This window comes from Priapulus caudatus, unplaced genomic scaffold (genome assembly GCF_000485595.1).
Source record: "Priapulus caudatus unplaced genomic scaffold, Priapulus_caudatus-5.0.1 Scaffold28, whole genome shotgun sequence".
Taxonomy (NCBI): domain Eukaryota; kingdom Metazoa; phylum Priapulida; class Priapulimorpha; order Priapulimorphida; family Priapulidae; genus Priapulus; species Priapulus caudatus.
Window position 1 is genome coordinate 523369 of NW_014577089.1, and position 15000 is coordinate 538368.

General features: G+C 41.6%; 1 protein-coding gene across 1 annotated transcript in view; it reads left to right on the forward strand.

Annotated features, from left to right (window-relative positions):
• Positions 1-15000, forward strand: part of LOC106815270 (dynactin subunit 1-like) — a 30059-nt gene that overhangs the window by 13333 nt on the left and 1726 nt on the right. Inside the window, exons 13-28 of the mRNA XM_014819719.1 lie at positions 540-752; positions 1894-1993; positions 2473-2558; positions 3009-3136; positions 3698-3866; positions 4247-4462; positions 4991-5150; positions 6007-6200; positions 6522-6650; positions 7675-7817; positions 8382-8533; positions 8937-9085; positions 9920-10099; positions 13566-13691; positions 14019-14108; positions 14626-15000. The exon at positions 14626-15000 is cut by the window's right edge and continues 1726 nt beyond it. Coding sequence (XP_014675205.1) covers positions 540-752; positions 1894-1993; positions 2473-2558; positions 3009-3136; positions 3698-3866; positions 4247-4462; positions 4991-5150; positions 6007-6200; positions 6522-6650; positions 7675-7817; positions 8382-8533; positions 8937-9085; positions 9920-10099; positions 13566-13691; positions 14019-14108; positions 14626-14775 — 2385 coding nt within the window. The 3' untranslated portion in view covers positions 14776-15000. The remainder of the gene's footprint in view (positions 1-539; positions 753-1893; positions 1994-2472; positions 2559-3008; positions 3137-3697; positions 3867-4246; positions 4463-4990; positions 5151-6006; positions 6201-6521; positions 6651-7674; positions 7818-8381; positions 8534-8936; positions 9086-9919; positions 10100-13565; positions 13692-14018; positions 14109-14625) is intronic.

Consider the following 15000-nt stretch of genomic DNA (forward strand, 5'->3'; position numbering starts at 1 on the left):
CTGACAAGAGGGTTGAGGTTGAAATATGTGTTTATATTTATCAGGCTGACAAGAGGGTTGAGGTTGAAATATGTGTTTATATTTATCAGGCTGACAAGAGGGTTGAGGTGTAAATATGTGTTTATATTAATCAGGTTGACAAGAGGGTTGAGGTGTAAATATGTGTTTATATTAATCAGGTTGACAAGATGGTTGAGGTGTAAATATGTGTTTATATTAATCAGGCTGACAAGAGGGTTGAGGTGTAAATATGTGTTTATATTTATGAGGCTGACAAGATGGTTGAGGTTGAAATATGTGTTTATATTAATCAGGCTGACAAGATGGTTGAGGTGTAAATATGTGTTTATATTAATCAGGCTGACAAGATGGTTGAGGTTGAAATATGTGTTTATATTAATCAGGGTGACAAGATGGTTGAGGTGTAAATATGTGTTTATATTAATCAGGCTGACAAGAGGGTTGAGGTGTAAATATGTGTTTATATTAATCAGGCTGACAAGAGGGTTGAGGTGTAAATATGTGTTTATATTAATCAGGCTGACAAGATGGTTGAGGCATCTCAGGAGACGATGGTCGACTATGAACAGACGATACAGAAGTTCCGGCGGCTCGTCGAGGAGTTGCAGGAGAGGAATCGTGACCTCATCGATCAGCAGCAGTCATCGGAGAGCAAGGCCAGCGCGCAGACGGCGCCCGCAGAGAAGTTTGACTTCAAAATGCACATCGAGGAAGTGAAGGCTCATTCCAAGGTGAGAAGGGGTGTCAGGGGATGGGTACATGGATGGATAATCCAAGGTGAGAAGGGGTGTCAGGGGATGGGCACATGGATGGATAATCCAAGGTGAGAAGGGGTGTCAGGGGATGGGTACATCGTACATGGATGGATAATCCAAGGTGAGGATAGGGGCTTGTTGATGGGTAATCCAAGGAGAGTATTCCAAGATGAGAAGTGGTTTCAATGGGAGGGGGGGTTTCACATGGATGGAAAATCCAAGGCAAGAAAGGGAGTCGAGGGGAGAGGGTGTTCACAGGGATGGCGAAACAAATGTATAGAAATGTCAGAGAATCTCACAGGAATTTACTTTTGACCTATACGCTTTAGCAAACTAAACCCCCCTCCCCCCAACGCAGTTGCTAGGTCAGGCAAGATAATCCGGTTTGTATATAGTGCACACTAAAATGCCCACTTATGGCACGTTGTTACGAAGCATTGTCTTTGGAATATTCGCAATACTTACATAGAGCTGCCTTGTAGTTATGCCATGTGACTGTGCTGGATCAGCTCTGGATCCCTAGTGGTCATGGATGATGCCACCTAATTAATTGAAGCCAGTAGTCAAATATACGATGACGTACTGAAGAGATAATCTGTATAATTCGATGTTCTGCCACCAATGGTCCTGTAGAGTTATTCTAACTTATGATAGATATTGCCTCATGCAATTGTACAGTTATTCGAGCAGACAGCCACCAGAGAATTATGATTATTCTCCTACTACTGCAAGTATCACAACATGTCTGAATTCGTGTTATTGCGGGGGCTCTCTTAGCTGGGTTCTTCTGTATTCGGTAAATTAGGAATTATATAATGAATTACTAAATGAATATGTGGTTTATGCATACTAATTGCGGGTTGAGCCTTTTAATCCAGGAAGATTTCTTCTCGTGTAGAATTATCTAGCCACGTTATTTCCAAGCAAACTATGGGACATGGCTATGGCATCACAAATCACGTACACTGCTGTGCCACGTTCCAGCCATTCTATACGTGAACATCACAAAACTCATAGAAATGTGCATGTAGTGCTCTGTGCAAGTTACACCGTTGTCATTGGTAACAAATATTTTATTGTACGGCATGCCACTACATTGTTGCATTTCTGTGTTTAGGCTATAGACATGGAACTGCGAAAACTTGAAGTTCGGCAGGCAAACGAGCACATTCAGATGCTGTGCTCGTTCATGCCAGATACTTTCATGGCCAGAGGAGGTAGGACTCATGTGTTTAGCCATCAATATATGAGAATGACAATTTGTCCAATCCATAGAAGCAATTCCATTATTGCTGCATGTGGTCGGATTGTTGGGAAAGTATTATATGTTTCATCTCCATGCAGATAAAACATCAGTAAAAATTGTCACGAGTAAACGGCTGCATTATTTTGCATCACGCATTTTGCAATACACAAAATTTCTTGATATGTGAGTGTTATTTTAAACTAAGGGTTTTATTGGAGCATAGTGATACAGTTCACGTGGCAGTGCTATATTAGTTGTGCTTGTAGTGACTCCTGTGCTACTAATAATTGAGGTTAACACCAGGTGCGTGCATGGCATTTTAGCACGATGCACTACCTTTCGCGATGGTTGATTCAGCAATCGTTTAGAATTTGTGCAGACATGCTCCGTATTAACATTAGCAAAGCAGAGGCAGTGTGTGGTTATAAGGCAAGCTCCATCTGTTTGAAGGTGACCATGATGCCATGTTGGTGCTGCTGCTGGTTCCGCGCATATGCCACAAGGCTGGTCTGCTCGCAGAACAAGTCTCCAACAAGGTATAACCACATTACCTTATTAACACTCACGGTCCTATACCCGTGGTGCTATTATTACTTGTCATTTGTTGTAAAACAAGACTTACTGTCCTGTCACACTGTGGTCTAAATAAAGCATCGAATTGCAACTGGATTCATAATGATATTTAAACCTATGTTTGGCTAATTAAATAGAAGTGATATTGATCAGAAGAAATTGATCAGTTCTGATTCACATCAACCATTATTTTGTGCCCGACACATATGCCCACACACACTCAGTATATTACATGCAATTGTGGTGTGCACAAGAAAAAAAATTTAATGCACTTTTGTAGGGCCCCCTATAATAATTGTGTATTTCTTGTTAGAAACTACATTTCTGTCATGTGTAGCACAGGTACTGCTGCACTCAGTGACTGTTTTAGCCATAATAAAAACTGAATCCATACTTTGTTGATACTTTGAAAGTTTGAACTGACGGAGAAGATTACTAAGGAGCTGGTGATAAAGTCTCAGAAGGCAGAGCAAGCGAGTTATGCACGTGGAGTGGTACACTGTTTAATCTCCTTGCAGACTGTACTGCACAGGATTGAGAGGTATTTGTTTCATATAGGTACATTAGAGTTGTACATTGTCTTGTCTTCCTTGCCCCTGTTTAACGTATTGCTTTAACTCCCTTGTTTGAATAAATGCAAGCGTACTAAATTAACCTGTTTGACTGTATTTATCAGTGAAATTTGAATATCAAATAGTATTGTCTCATCAAAGAAGTCGATTGTCTGAACTGTTCAGTGCATGTATTGTATAGAGCAGCAACGAACAGCTTTCCATTGTGGGGCGAGCTGCAATCTGTTTCATATGTAAAGCTATTGATTAGTTATACAATCGTGCTCACATTTCGCTTATTCTTACTGGAACGTAATGTCTCTATATAGAAATGTTAGTGGTGTGTGCGTGCGAATATGTAAATATATATATGTATGTATAATACGCGCGTGCACGCACACATGCACACACGTATGCACACACACATACACAGATGCCAATGTATTAGTCGTAAGTTAATGTAATTGGTATATCCATACTGGTAATGTATGTTAAATGTAAGGTGTATATATATATTTTTTTTTTTTACTTTTCTTTATCTTATGTTACAGTTCACTAGCACTCTGTCCCGTTGATCTGTTCCTGCGAGTGGGTAGCCTGTACTCTGACTTCATCCTTCATGAGAAGACAGTTGACTTCTTCATACAGCTACTGAAGAAAGACCAGCTAGATGAAAACATCTCTCTGGAACCCCTAGAGAAAGCCTGTGCTTTCTTCAATGTAAGCGCAGAAGTTGTTATAAAAGAAGACTGAAGCTGCTTCGTTATGAATGAGGATCGCACGATGAAAGAGCACTGAGTGCCATTAGGATGATTAAAGCTGGCCAGTTTATTCACTGTACCTTACAGTAACTTGGCTCTCTGTTTATAGTGTAGTGTATGAATGGTGAATTGCGTATGCGTTTACTTGCTTGTGATGGTAGGTGTTATTAGTATCTTGGTATTTCGGAAATATAATGTTCATTTGCTAACTCTTTGCTTCTCACTGATAATCTTCGCTTCCTTTCTAAATTCACACACGGCTACTAATTCTTTCTTCTTATTATAATAATGATTTTCTGTCGTTTTCATCACGGCTGCCACAACCTTCCCTATTCGCAGCACGTATACTCGACGTACTTGAGTGAGAACGGGGAGAACTGCACACAGTACCTGGGCAATCACGTGAAGATGTTCAACGCCGCATGTGACTGGGTCTCGCTGGACATTGGCCGGCTGCAGCTCATCATGCTGCCCGGTCAAGAGACGAGCGAGATCAGCATCCTACTCAAGGACATCGCGACGTACAACGACGACATCAAGATGTTCCTGAAGAAGGTTGGCACGGAAAATTCGCAGCGTTGCTCCAGCGGGGCCTGCCGCAGCTTGAGCTGCACAGTTTATATAATATCTTATAATAATGGTCACCCCCATTACTCACATATACACACTCACACACTACTGCCCTGCTATGAGGGCAACGTGGCTGCCTGAGTTTGGACAAGGGTTTGTGCATCCTAAATTATATTATTATGGCATACTAATTCTCCTAGCAACTGTGAGGGCCCATTCCTAATGTACGTATGCTGACTTTAAACATGAACTGACATTGCAATGCTAACCTGATTGTACGATGTCACACAAAAGGTTTAGTGCAGGAACATATGATCATGAGCGGGATGTATAAAGTTTTACTGCCTCGACTCACCACTAGCCAAGCGACAATGCTGTAGCAGCGACGGGGCATAATAATGTTATTTGTAACTCAGTGGTGCGTCGCCTCACATGGCGGCGTGCTGTAAAACAGCGGCACGCTACTAGCCGCGAGCCGTCTGTTAACGATCGCTCGCACGTGTCTTCGTTCAGATCAAGCGTAGGATGCCTCAGGATGAAGCGCAGCATCCGCTCGTCTTCAGTAAGGACGTGCAGAGCGTCGTCACGTCGTGCGCCGCCGACCTGAACAATGTTGCACACACAGTGAGCGAGCTCGCTAGTGGGGCCATGCAGCAGCTAGCTGTGCTGCCAGGTACATCATCCAGGGTTTTGGTGATGGTCTTGCTTAGTACCTCCTGCACTTCCTATTTACCTACCCCAGCTTGCTACCTAACTACCTACCTACCTACCTACTTACCTACCTATCCTACCCTACCCTACTTAGCTACCAATGTAACTACCTACCTACCTACTTACCTACCTACTTACCTACCTACTTACCTACGTATCTGCCTGCCCACTTTCCTAGCTAACTATATACCCGCACACCCACCTAAATACCTACCCATCTACCTTTCTGTTCTTTGAATATGGTTAATATATGGATTCATTGGTGTTGGTTATAAAGTTATTCAGAAAAAGGTAGCTTGGTAAATTTACGTTAATCAGTTAATTCGTAATTAGATAGGTCTAGATGAGGACACCATCTATGCACTGGGTAATAACAGTGTGTCAATTACGAACAAATACGTATTATGAAAAAATTGTGAGTGAATGGAAATTTGAATTGCGAGATTATTTAAATTAATTTTAGTGCTGAAATGTGTTGCCATGTGTGCATGGTTAGTGGTAAGCAATCCTTTTGCCATTCCTCTAAAAAAAACTGTTTCTACTCGCTATATAAGCCAATTTCGCATTTCGACTGCCAACTCGGTTTCCCCATTTTGTAACTCTTCTCGTCATTCTTGGTGACTCCCTCGAAAAGGTCCGAAACTGTGAATCAACAGAGGCAGCCATCTGTATACCTTAGAATAGCAAATATTCTTCAGGTAGTGTGCTTGATAGCTGAAAAGTTCCCACAATGTACCCTCACTATTCGAAATGCAAAATTCGTTCATTTTCCAATCATATTAATTGTTCGTTATGTCAGTCTGATGTTTTTTACACAGATGTTGATGGACTGCCAGCTAAGAAGTTGGATGAGTTAGCCTTCCTTGCATCCGACAAGGTTTACGGAGCGGATGATGGCGGACCGTTCGATTCGCTGCGGCAGAGCATGCAAACCTGCATGGCCTCCATGAATAAAGTGACGGCGGCAATGCAGGAGGGCGAATACGATTACGATGGAACACCTAAAAGCAAGGTACGTGTTTCACGTTAACACCACTGTCCGAAATCGACGATGAGCAGCGATCTCATTCTGTTAGCAGAAACCAGAGCAACATGGTTGTGCGGCCGTATATTCCATCAGGAGGCAGGAGGCCGTTGTCAGAGATATTTCTGTCGTACTAGTAGTTTGAGTCATAACTTTCTCCATGTGTTAAAATAGTGCTAATCATTATTGTAGAGTTAGGATATTTCTGACAACGCCCCCCATAATGGCAAAAGAAAAGAGACAAGGAGAGAGGAAGCTTCTAATACTTTTGGTTTGCTTACCGGTCTGACACTTGATTGTATTTTCCAGCCTACAGCGCCTATCTTTCTACGTGCTGCCACAATGAAGAGTCAGGTGAGTGACATTGAGAACCTCAAGTTCAAGGTGGATGCAAAAGAGGAAGATATAAAGGAGCTGAAGAAAGCTTTGAAGATTAGGGTAAGTGTGTGCAGATAACTATTATTTGCTCACTCAACAGAAGTATTTATATATTTTTATATTATCTTTTTTCAGTTAATTAGTAAATTTGACTAGGTCCCTTCTCATAGGTAATTTCTCATTTTATTAAAAATAAAATTACTTAAACTTTTTTATTTAATTAATTTGACAAAATTGAGGAAGTTGATGAAGTGATGCCAAATTTTCGATGTCTGGTGGTCATTTTACAATAGTCTTAGATACAACTTTAATGACTACCAAAACTAGTAATGATTTGTTAGTGATTCACTGAGTCCTTCCTCCTCTATTCCAACATTTGCAGTATCTAAATATGAATTTATCGTCCAATCTGATATTTTTATCAAAAAATATCCTCAAATCGCACAGACACATCTTTATACAGCATATTCAAATGCTTGCCAGAAATTTGCTGATAATCATCTTATATTTCACCTTTCTCCTCTAGCTCAGAGTGACATGGAAATGGGAATAGCTCACAATGGCCTATATTGCACTTTTAGGATTAACCTGGAAATAAATTTAGAATCTAGAGATTTGGCTGTAATAGGATTCCCTTAATCTCTTGCAAATGAAAATTCATTTCATTGATCTTCATGAATAATTCTAATGAATAAGCAATGTCAGATGAGATTTCATTTGATACGAGGGCAGCTTATACTGACGCAAAGAAGTTTTCACACTTGTCAGCATTTGCTGTCACAGTGCCGAGATTTTTGTCGGCTCACTCTAATGACATGTTAATGAGCTTCACGTTCTTAATTTAGGTTTCACACATGAAAAATATTCGTCTGAACGTACTACTTCAGGCAGTAAGCAGTTGCCCAATGTCAATACGATCTAGCACTGCCTGCTCAACCCCTTGCTTTTTAATGGCCCTAGATAATCTCACAGCTCCCAGCAGAGTGGAAGTACTGCTTACACTGAAAACCACTGCTCTGTAGGGTGTGCACGTACATGGCTGCAGTAACGTACATGACAGAAATGTTGTCATCACATTTTGCAGGCAGAGGAAGTTTCGGAGCTCAACGTAAGAATAGGTCTCGCTGAAAAAAAGCTGGAGAATGCATCCAAAGATGGTGATGAACGAGCAGCCAAGGTGCAGAGGAAACTAGACGAAGCTGTTACTGCCCTCAAGAAGAAAGAGAAGTATGTTACAAATATAGAACTTTTATAATGGAGAGTATAATGTGTTGCATTCACTCAACAACGCTTTTGGTGTTTGTAATGTGAACATTTGCTCCGTATATAAAATATACAGGGGGTAGTATGGTTTTATCAGTGTTTATCCAAACACCAGATTATCTCGCACATTGCACAGATAAAAGTATGATCATGACACCATCAGTGCATAATGTAATCTCTATCACGAAATTAAGATACAATGTTCTCACACAGACGTAGAACATTTTTCTTGTATTTTATCCTTGAAATACAATTACTTCTTGAAAACTACTGACAAACCCAGCTGGGTGACGCAGCATAGTACACAGGTGTTCAAGACACATCATTAGTGAGTTATATGTTTGGTTGATACAATCTCAGAATGAAGGTTTTTGATTGGTTGAGCTGAAATTACATGTAGTATGAGATAAGCGATGTTTCCGTGTGGTTATCTTACACTGGATTCTACATTCTAACTTGTACTTTGGGAGAAAAATACATTGTTAGTCTTCCTGAGATGGCGTAGTCATTGCTGTTGGCTTCTCTCAGGGAGTATGAGCAGACGATGGACGTCCTACAGGGTGATATAGATGCTCTAGAACATGAGAAGTCTGATCTGAAAGAGAAGCTGAAATCCCTTGCAAAGAAGGCGATGGTTGAGGGCCTTGCAAAGTCGCCAGCACTGAGTGCAATCATGGGCGGTTCGTGTTGTTATAATGGTTACTCAAACATTTGTTTTTGTTATCAGTTTATTAATTCATGTGATGCGCTAGAGGGAAGCCCAACGTGATGTGTGAGCATGACGCGTCAAGCAAACCTGTTATGAACAGATTTGAGCTATATTCATACTTTTGTATCAGCTTTTAGGTGAATATAAGGAGAAAAGTAGATGAAATTTATGTGTTGGTGCATTAAATTTGATGCCTAAATAATTTTTTAGGTTATATTGATTTGGTATATCTATATACCCATACATACATATATATATGTATATATATATATATATATATATATTATATTTCATATGGATCATTAATGGACTATCAATGGCAGTGGATTTATAATTTGGTCAGATGTTTAATATGATTTGTTTCACGCACTCAGTTGGCGCAAGCAGCAGTCCTGCCTTCATTCCGTCGGCTCCAGCAGAGGTAAAGGATTCACCTCTGCTTCTAAGTCACATCACAGCACTCAAAGAAGCTTTGCACACGACCAGGGAGGAGAGCTGGCGCCTCAAGTGCGACAAGATGAAGGTAATATACAATGGTTCTCGCTGCCATTGTGGCATTGAATCTGTCACCTACTGGGATAAACAAGAAAATTAATCATTTTTCAGAAACCCTGCATGATTTCAGGTCTGACATTCAGTATCAGCTAAAATATTCATTAAAAAAGCATGAAAGTTGTGTTATTTTGTATATTTTTTCTTCAGTTACTTACAAAACTGACACGGCACAGTTTAATAATTTCCACTTATGTAATATGTTCTTGCATTACTACATAATCAATTACTACATAATACTTTACTGCATTCTGGCATTACCGCATTATACATTTCAAACCGTGTGGATTTCTGTTTAGTGTGGCATTAAGGTGCTTATAGTTAGGAACTCTTTAAAGGTCAATATCTGAGCATTTTGGTGTTATCAGACACTCTCAGATTGGCAAGTACCCCACCCACTGATGATTGTCAGGGCCTGCCCTGGCTGTTCAAATCGTCTTGTAAAAGTTGGTTGTACTCTTGTTGAAGCAATTAACAAATGTAGATATAAACAATGAATACGTTTGGGCAATTGTGTATATGCATTGAAGCAGTTCTTCGTTCATGAATGAACGCATTTGGGGCTGCATTATATCCATTCAGTAAGCTATTTTAGCCCTCATAATGTGATTTATAAGAATCCAGCGTATAGAGAATGCTGACTGATTGTCTGCCTAATCATCTTTTGATACAGCCTTCATTGAAAGCGTTGGGGGAATTTATTAACTTGCTGTCCTGCTACACAGCTAGTACATAAAAACGTAAGAATTCCCCGATGAGCAGTCTAAGCAGGCCGATCCATCTGTTTATCGTTTGTCCCCGGCAGAGACAGATGGAATGTCTTTCGCCTCTCATCGTTCCGCGGAAGGCGATCGGTACAGCGGCTCACGTTACTCAAGTGTCGGCCAGCATGCCGGCCGCTGAGGGGGGCAGCACCATCGAAGCGCTGCGTAAGAGGACCACGACGCTGTTCACAGAGTTGAACAAGCTCAGCAGCTGTCCGAAGGTGAGTCATGCGTGCTGTGGATACTCACTAAGTCTCACGTATTTCCAGTCTTGTCGATATACTCACTAAGTCTCACGTATTTCCATTCTTGTCTATACTCACTAAGTCTCACGTATTTCCAGTCTTGTCGATACTCACTAAGTCTCACGTATTTCCAGTCTTTTCGATACTCACTAATCTCACAGGTTTTCCAGTCTTTGTCGATACTCACTAAGTCTCACGTATTTCCAGTCTTTTCGATACTCACTAAGTCTCACGTATTTCCATTCTTGTCGATACTCACTAAGTCTCACGTATTTCCATTCTTGTCGATACTCACTAAGTCTCACGTATTTCCAGTCTTGTCTATACTCACTAAGTCTCACGTATTTCCAGTCTTGTCGATACTCACTAAGTCTCACCGTATTCCATTCTGTCGATACTCACTAAGTCTCACGTATTTCCAAGTCTATGTCGATACTCACTAATGTAACGTTGGAATGAGCGTTGATGTCGAAAAGATGTAGAAGTAGATCCAAACTCCGGCACTTGTGTGGTAAACTGTACAATCTTAATATTAACACTGTGTAGCCACCTCATCAGACAATGCGTAGGCAGACACGACAAAGAACGCGCACACGCGCTACGGCGCGTGTACTCAGCTCCGCGGCCACCACCCGAATCCAGAATCTTCCCATCCCCAATCTCTCTCTCCTATATATATCCCCCAAACTCCTACAAACACACTGCCCGCACCTGTACCCGTTCTGTCCAGTTTTCAACCGTTCCCTCTCATTTCACAATCACCTAGAAACTGCCTAACCTAACCACGTCTGCCATTATCCCCAATACATCAATGCCAGCCGCGGCATCTGGTTGAGCGAGGGCTGTCTAGCTGGACTATGACTGAAACCAACTACCAGTCTATTGCTCCACTCGACTAATTCAATGAACCTGTGTAAAACACGTTACATTCACTCCCCTCCTTCAACAAAACGATGAACCCATCATCGATTCAGCGTCCCGCTGATTCTAAATTCCAAAAAAAAATATTACCACTCTAATATCGTCCTAACTCAACCCAACGAGAGAAAACGTCTTTCTGTCCGATTAAATCACCCACAATCAATACACAACAACAATCAAAATACAATAAGAGATCACATATGAAACGTAGAAAACAAGTAACGATAAAAGTCTAACCACAACAGAAATCAGAAACTCACACATTTGGCATGAACATTCTGATATCGCTGCAATAATCTCCAATCTGCGTATTTTTATGGCTGTAACGTACGTGGCGTATGCCGATACGCATTACCGAAACCACGTTATAACTGGATTATATCATCATAATCCCAGGGCACACAAGGGCCCATGCACACAGGCATTAATAAACACGGCACTGATGGGGTACTTCCACACATCATACGGCCAACAAAATCATCATATATCATCCATCATACATCATACATCATATACAGCCATCCAAAATAACGCAAAACTGATTTCATATTTCGATGAATGTTTTTGGCCTATAATCAAACCTGATTGAAAAAATGTGTCCAGCGGTCTAACAATATAGTGGAAACGTACCGTCACTGGTTAGCACAAATTCAAGAAACGATCACAAATTTCTAAACAAAGTTTCACAACAAAGATTTTCCACACACAAAAAAAAACGGTTAGAAGCATATATCATGAAGAAAATGCGTTCATAAAACAACCATAAACCTATACATACATACAATGTCAGTTAAATAAGCGTGTGAAACAAATGTGTCGGCGTTTCTTATTCAAAGTATTATTCCGCTCCGCATCGCAAGTATATATAGGCATCGACATAACATAACATGCACCTTTTGAACTAAAACAGATATAAGGGATAAAAAAAACGTATGGTGCATGCTTGCCTGGTGTATACAGGAAAAATCCCGAGTATTAACGTTTATAACTAACGTTTTCACTTTAATTACGAAAGAAATGCCGACACAAGATTGATTCACATACCCATTTTAAGTATTTCCGACTCGTTCATCTCTTGCGTTCTTGCTCCTTTCGTGTGCCTGCATCCTAGCTTCTCTTCCTTCGTCGGAATCTATCCTTCCTTTCTCGTCCTTCTCCTCTCCGTTGACAACCTTGACGACGCGGCGTCAGCAACAGTCCTCCTTCTCCACGATCTCCAGCCTCGTCCTCGTCGCCATCGTCATCGTCGTCGGCCCAGTCTGGCTCCCCGTCATCACCAGAACTCGCTCTTTCCGTTTCTTTTCTTTGTCTCCGTCATCCTTCCTCGTTTCGTTGCTGGCCCGTATCGATATGAAATAACTTGCGTTGTGTCCGCAAAAGGTTACCCAGGTTTTTGACTGTCGACGGCACCAAAATGTAAACGTTGGAATGAGCGTTGATGTCGAAATGATGTAGAAGTAGATCCAAACTCCGGCACTTGTGTGGTAAACTGTACAATCTTTAATATTCAACACTGTGTAACCACCTCATCAGACAATCGTACAAACAGACAAAGAACGCGCACACGCGCAACGGCGTGTACTCAGCTCCGCGGCCCACCACCCGAATCCCAGAATCTCCCATCCCCAATCTCTCTCTCTATATATATCCCCCCAAACTCCTACAAACACACTGCCCGCACATGTACCCGTTCTTGTCCCAGATTCAACCGTTCCCTCATTTCACAATCACACCTAGAAACTGGCCTAACCTAACCACGTCTGCCATTATCCCAATACCATCAATGCAGCGCGCATCTGGTTGAGCGAGGCTGTCTAGCTGGACTATGACTAAAACAACTACCAGTCTATCTCCACTCGACTAATTCAATGAACCTGTGTAAAACACGTTACACCAAGTCTCACGTATTTCCAGTCTTGTCGATACTCACTAAGTCTTACGTATTTCCATTCTTGTCTATACTCACTAAGTCTCACGTATTTCCATTCTTGTCTATCTCACTAAGTCTCACGTATTTCCAGTCTTGTCGATATACTCACTAAGTCTCTCACATGTTTCCAGTCTTGTCGATACTCACTAAGTCTCTCACATGTTTCCAGTCTATATTCACTAAGTCTCTCACGTATTTCCATTTTTGTCGATACTCACTAAGTCTCTCACGTGTTTCCAGTCTATATTCACTACGTGTCAGACGTGTATTAATGTCTATAGTTGCTACCTTTTGTTCCCGTTTACTTCGTTGTGTTGCTGTCTATACTCTCAATGTGTCTCACTTTTCTATAGGTTTAACAGTAAATGGAAGCTGTATGTTACTCATTAAATAAGTTCATTCGGTTGGTAGACTAATAGATCTATCGGGGTTAATTGTTACTAAACCGTGAAGATTGGAAACGTGGTGGTCAAAACTGATAATCTTCAGTAAGCTTTGAGAAAGCCTCCTGATAGGAGGCGAAACGTCAGCTGTACGTTTTCAATCTACAGGGTTGACTAACAAGCTGTATGTTGTCTTGTCGTGTTACAGGTTGTTGACATCACAAGGTGTAAGCCAGGTGCTGAGCCAGTGACAGGATTGACTAATCCTAGTAGGCAGCTGACAGAGTCTGCAGCTAGGGTTTTACAGCTACAAAATGAGGCTCTAGATCTTCAGGCAAGTGAATCGCTCGCTATTTACATTTATCTCAAAAAGGCAATTTATAAAGATATGCGATATGCCATTGATAAATTCTCATTTATCAATGGCACGTTACGATTTATATGCTCTAATTCAGTTCTGTGTTCATATTGTTGAATTTCAACAGATTGACTGAATCATGCTTGACATCTGAATGAATGACCGACTGCTTAATTTTGTTAATATATCTTAATAATTGGATTGTTTGATTGATTTATTCGTATATATAATTATAACATTATGCATTGTTAGTGATAGATATTACAGTAATCAAGTGTGCATCTGAATTTGGGTCTGATTCAGGTATCAGTGACCAATCTGCTTGCCTCTTATCACACGGGAGGACAAGTACGCACTGATTTCTCTGCGTTTCCCACTCCAGGCTTTGCCAAGGTGAGAAGTGTGTGGGATATCAAAGATCAACTGTTATCTGTTATCTGATGGAGACTGCGATTGCAAGCTGAATTTGTGTTGACTCGGTGCTGTCAGCCGCGATCATGAACGATGGTGTTCGCTGTTAGCCGCGATCATGAACGATGGTGTTCGCTGTTAGCCGCGATCATGAACGATGGTGTTCACTGTTAGCCGCGATCATGGACGATGGTGTTCGCTGTTAGCCGCGATCATGAATGATGGTGTTTGCTGTTAGCCGTGATCATGGACGATGGTGTTCACTGTTAGCCGCGATCATGGACGATGGTGTTCACTGTTAGCCGCGATCATGGACGATGGTGTTCACTGTTAGCCGTGATCATGAACGATGGTGTTCACTGTTAGCCGTGATCATGAACGATGGTGTTCGCTGTTAGCCGCGATCATGAACGATGGTGTTCGCTGTTAGCCGCGATCATGAACGATGGTGTTTGCTGTTAGCCGCGATCATGAACGATGGTGTTCGTTGTTGTTGCAGGCCCTGCAGGAGAAGCATGGAGACGTGAAGCAGTTTGGCCGTGTCTCGTTCCCCCGGCCGGACGGCACGCGCGACGGCACCCCGACGCGTGTCCCCATCGTCATTGCACCCAACAAGTTCAAGGCCATTCACGAGCACTTCCTGAAGTGATCGCCACGGTACCGTCTTGCGGAGCAGCAGCCAGGAAGCTGAGGTCAGTCGACGGACGGATCAATAAACTCACCCCTTGCTATCGGCAATTGAAACTACAGTCAGAAATGTGTTAACGAACACCCTTGTAGGACGGCTTGTCTATTAGTAACACCTTTGAAGGTTTGCCTCGATTGAGTCTTATATACAGGCATGACTGTACCCGTTCTTCTACACTGTTGTGAT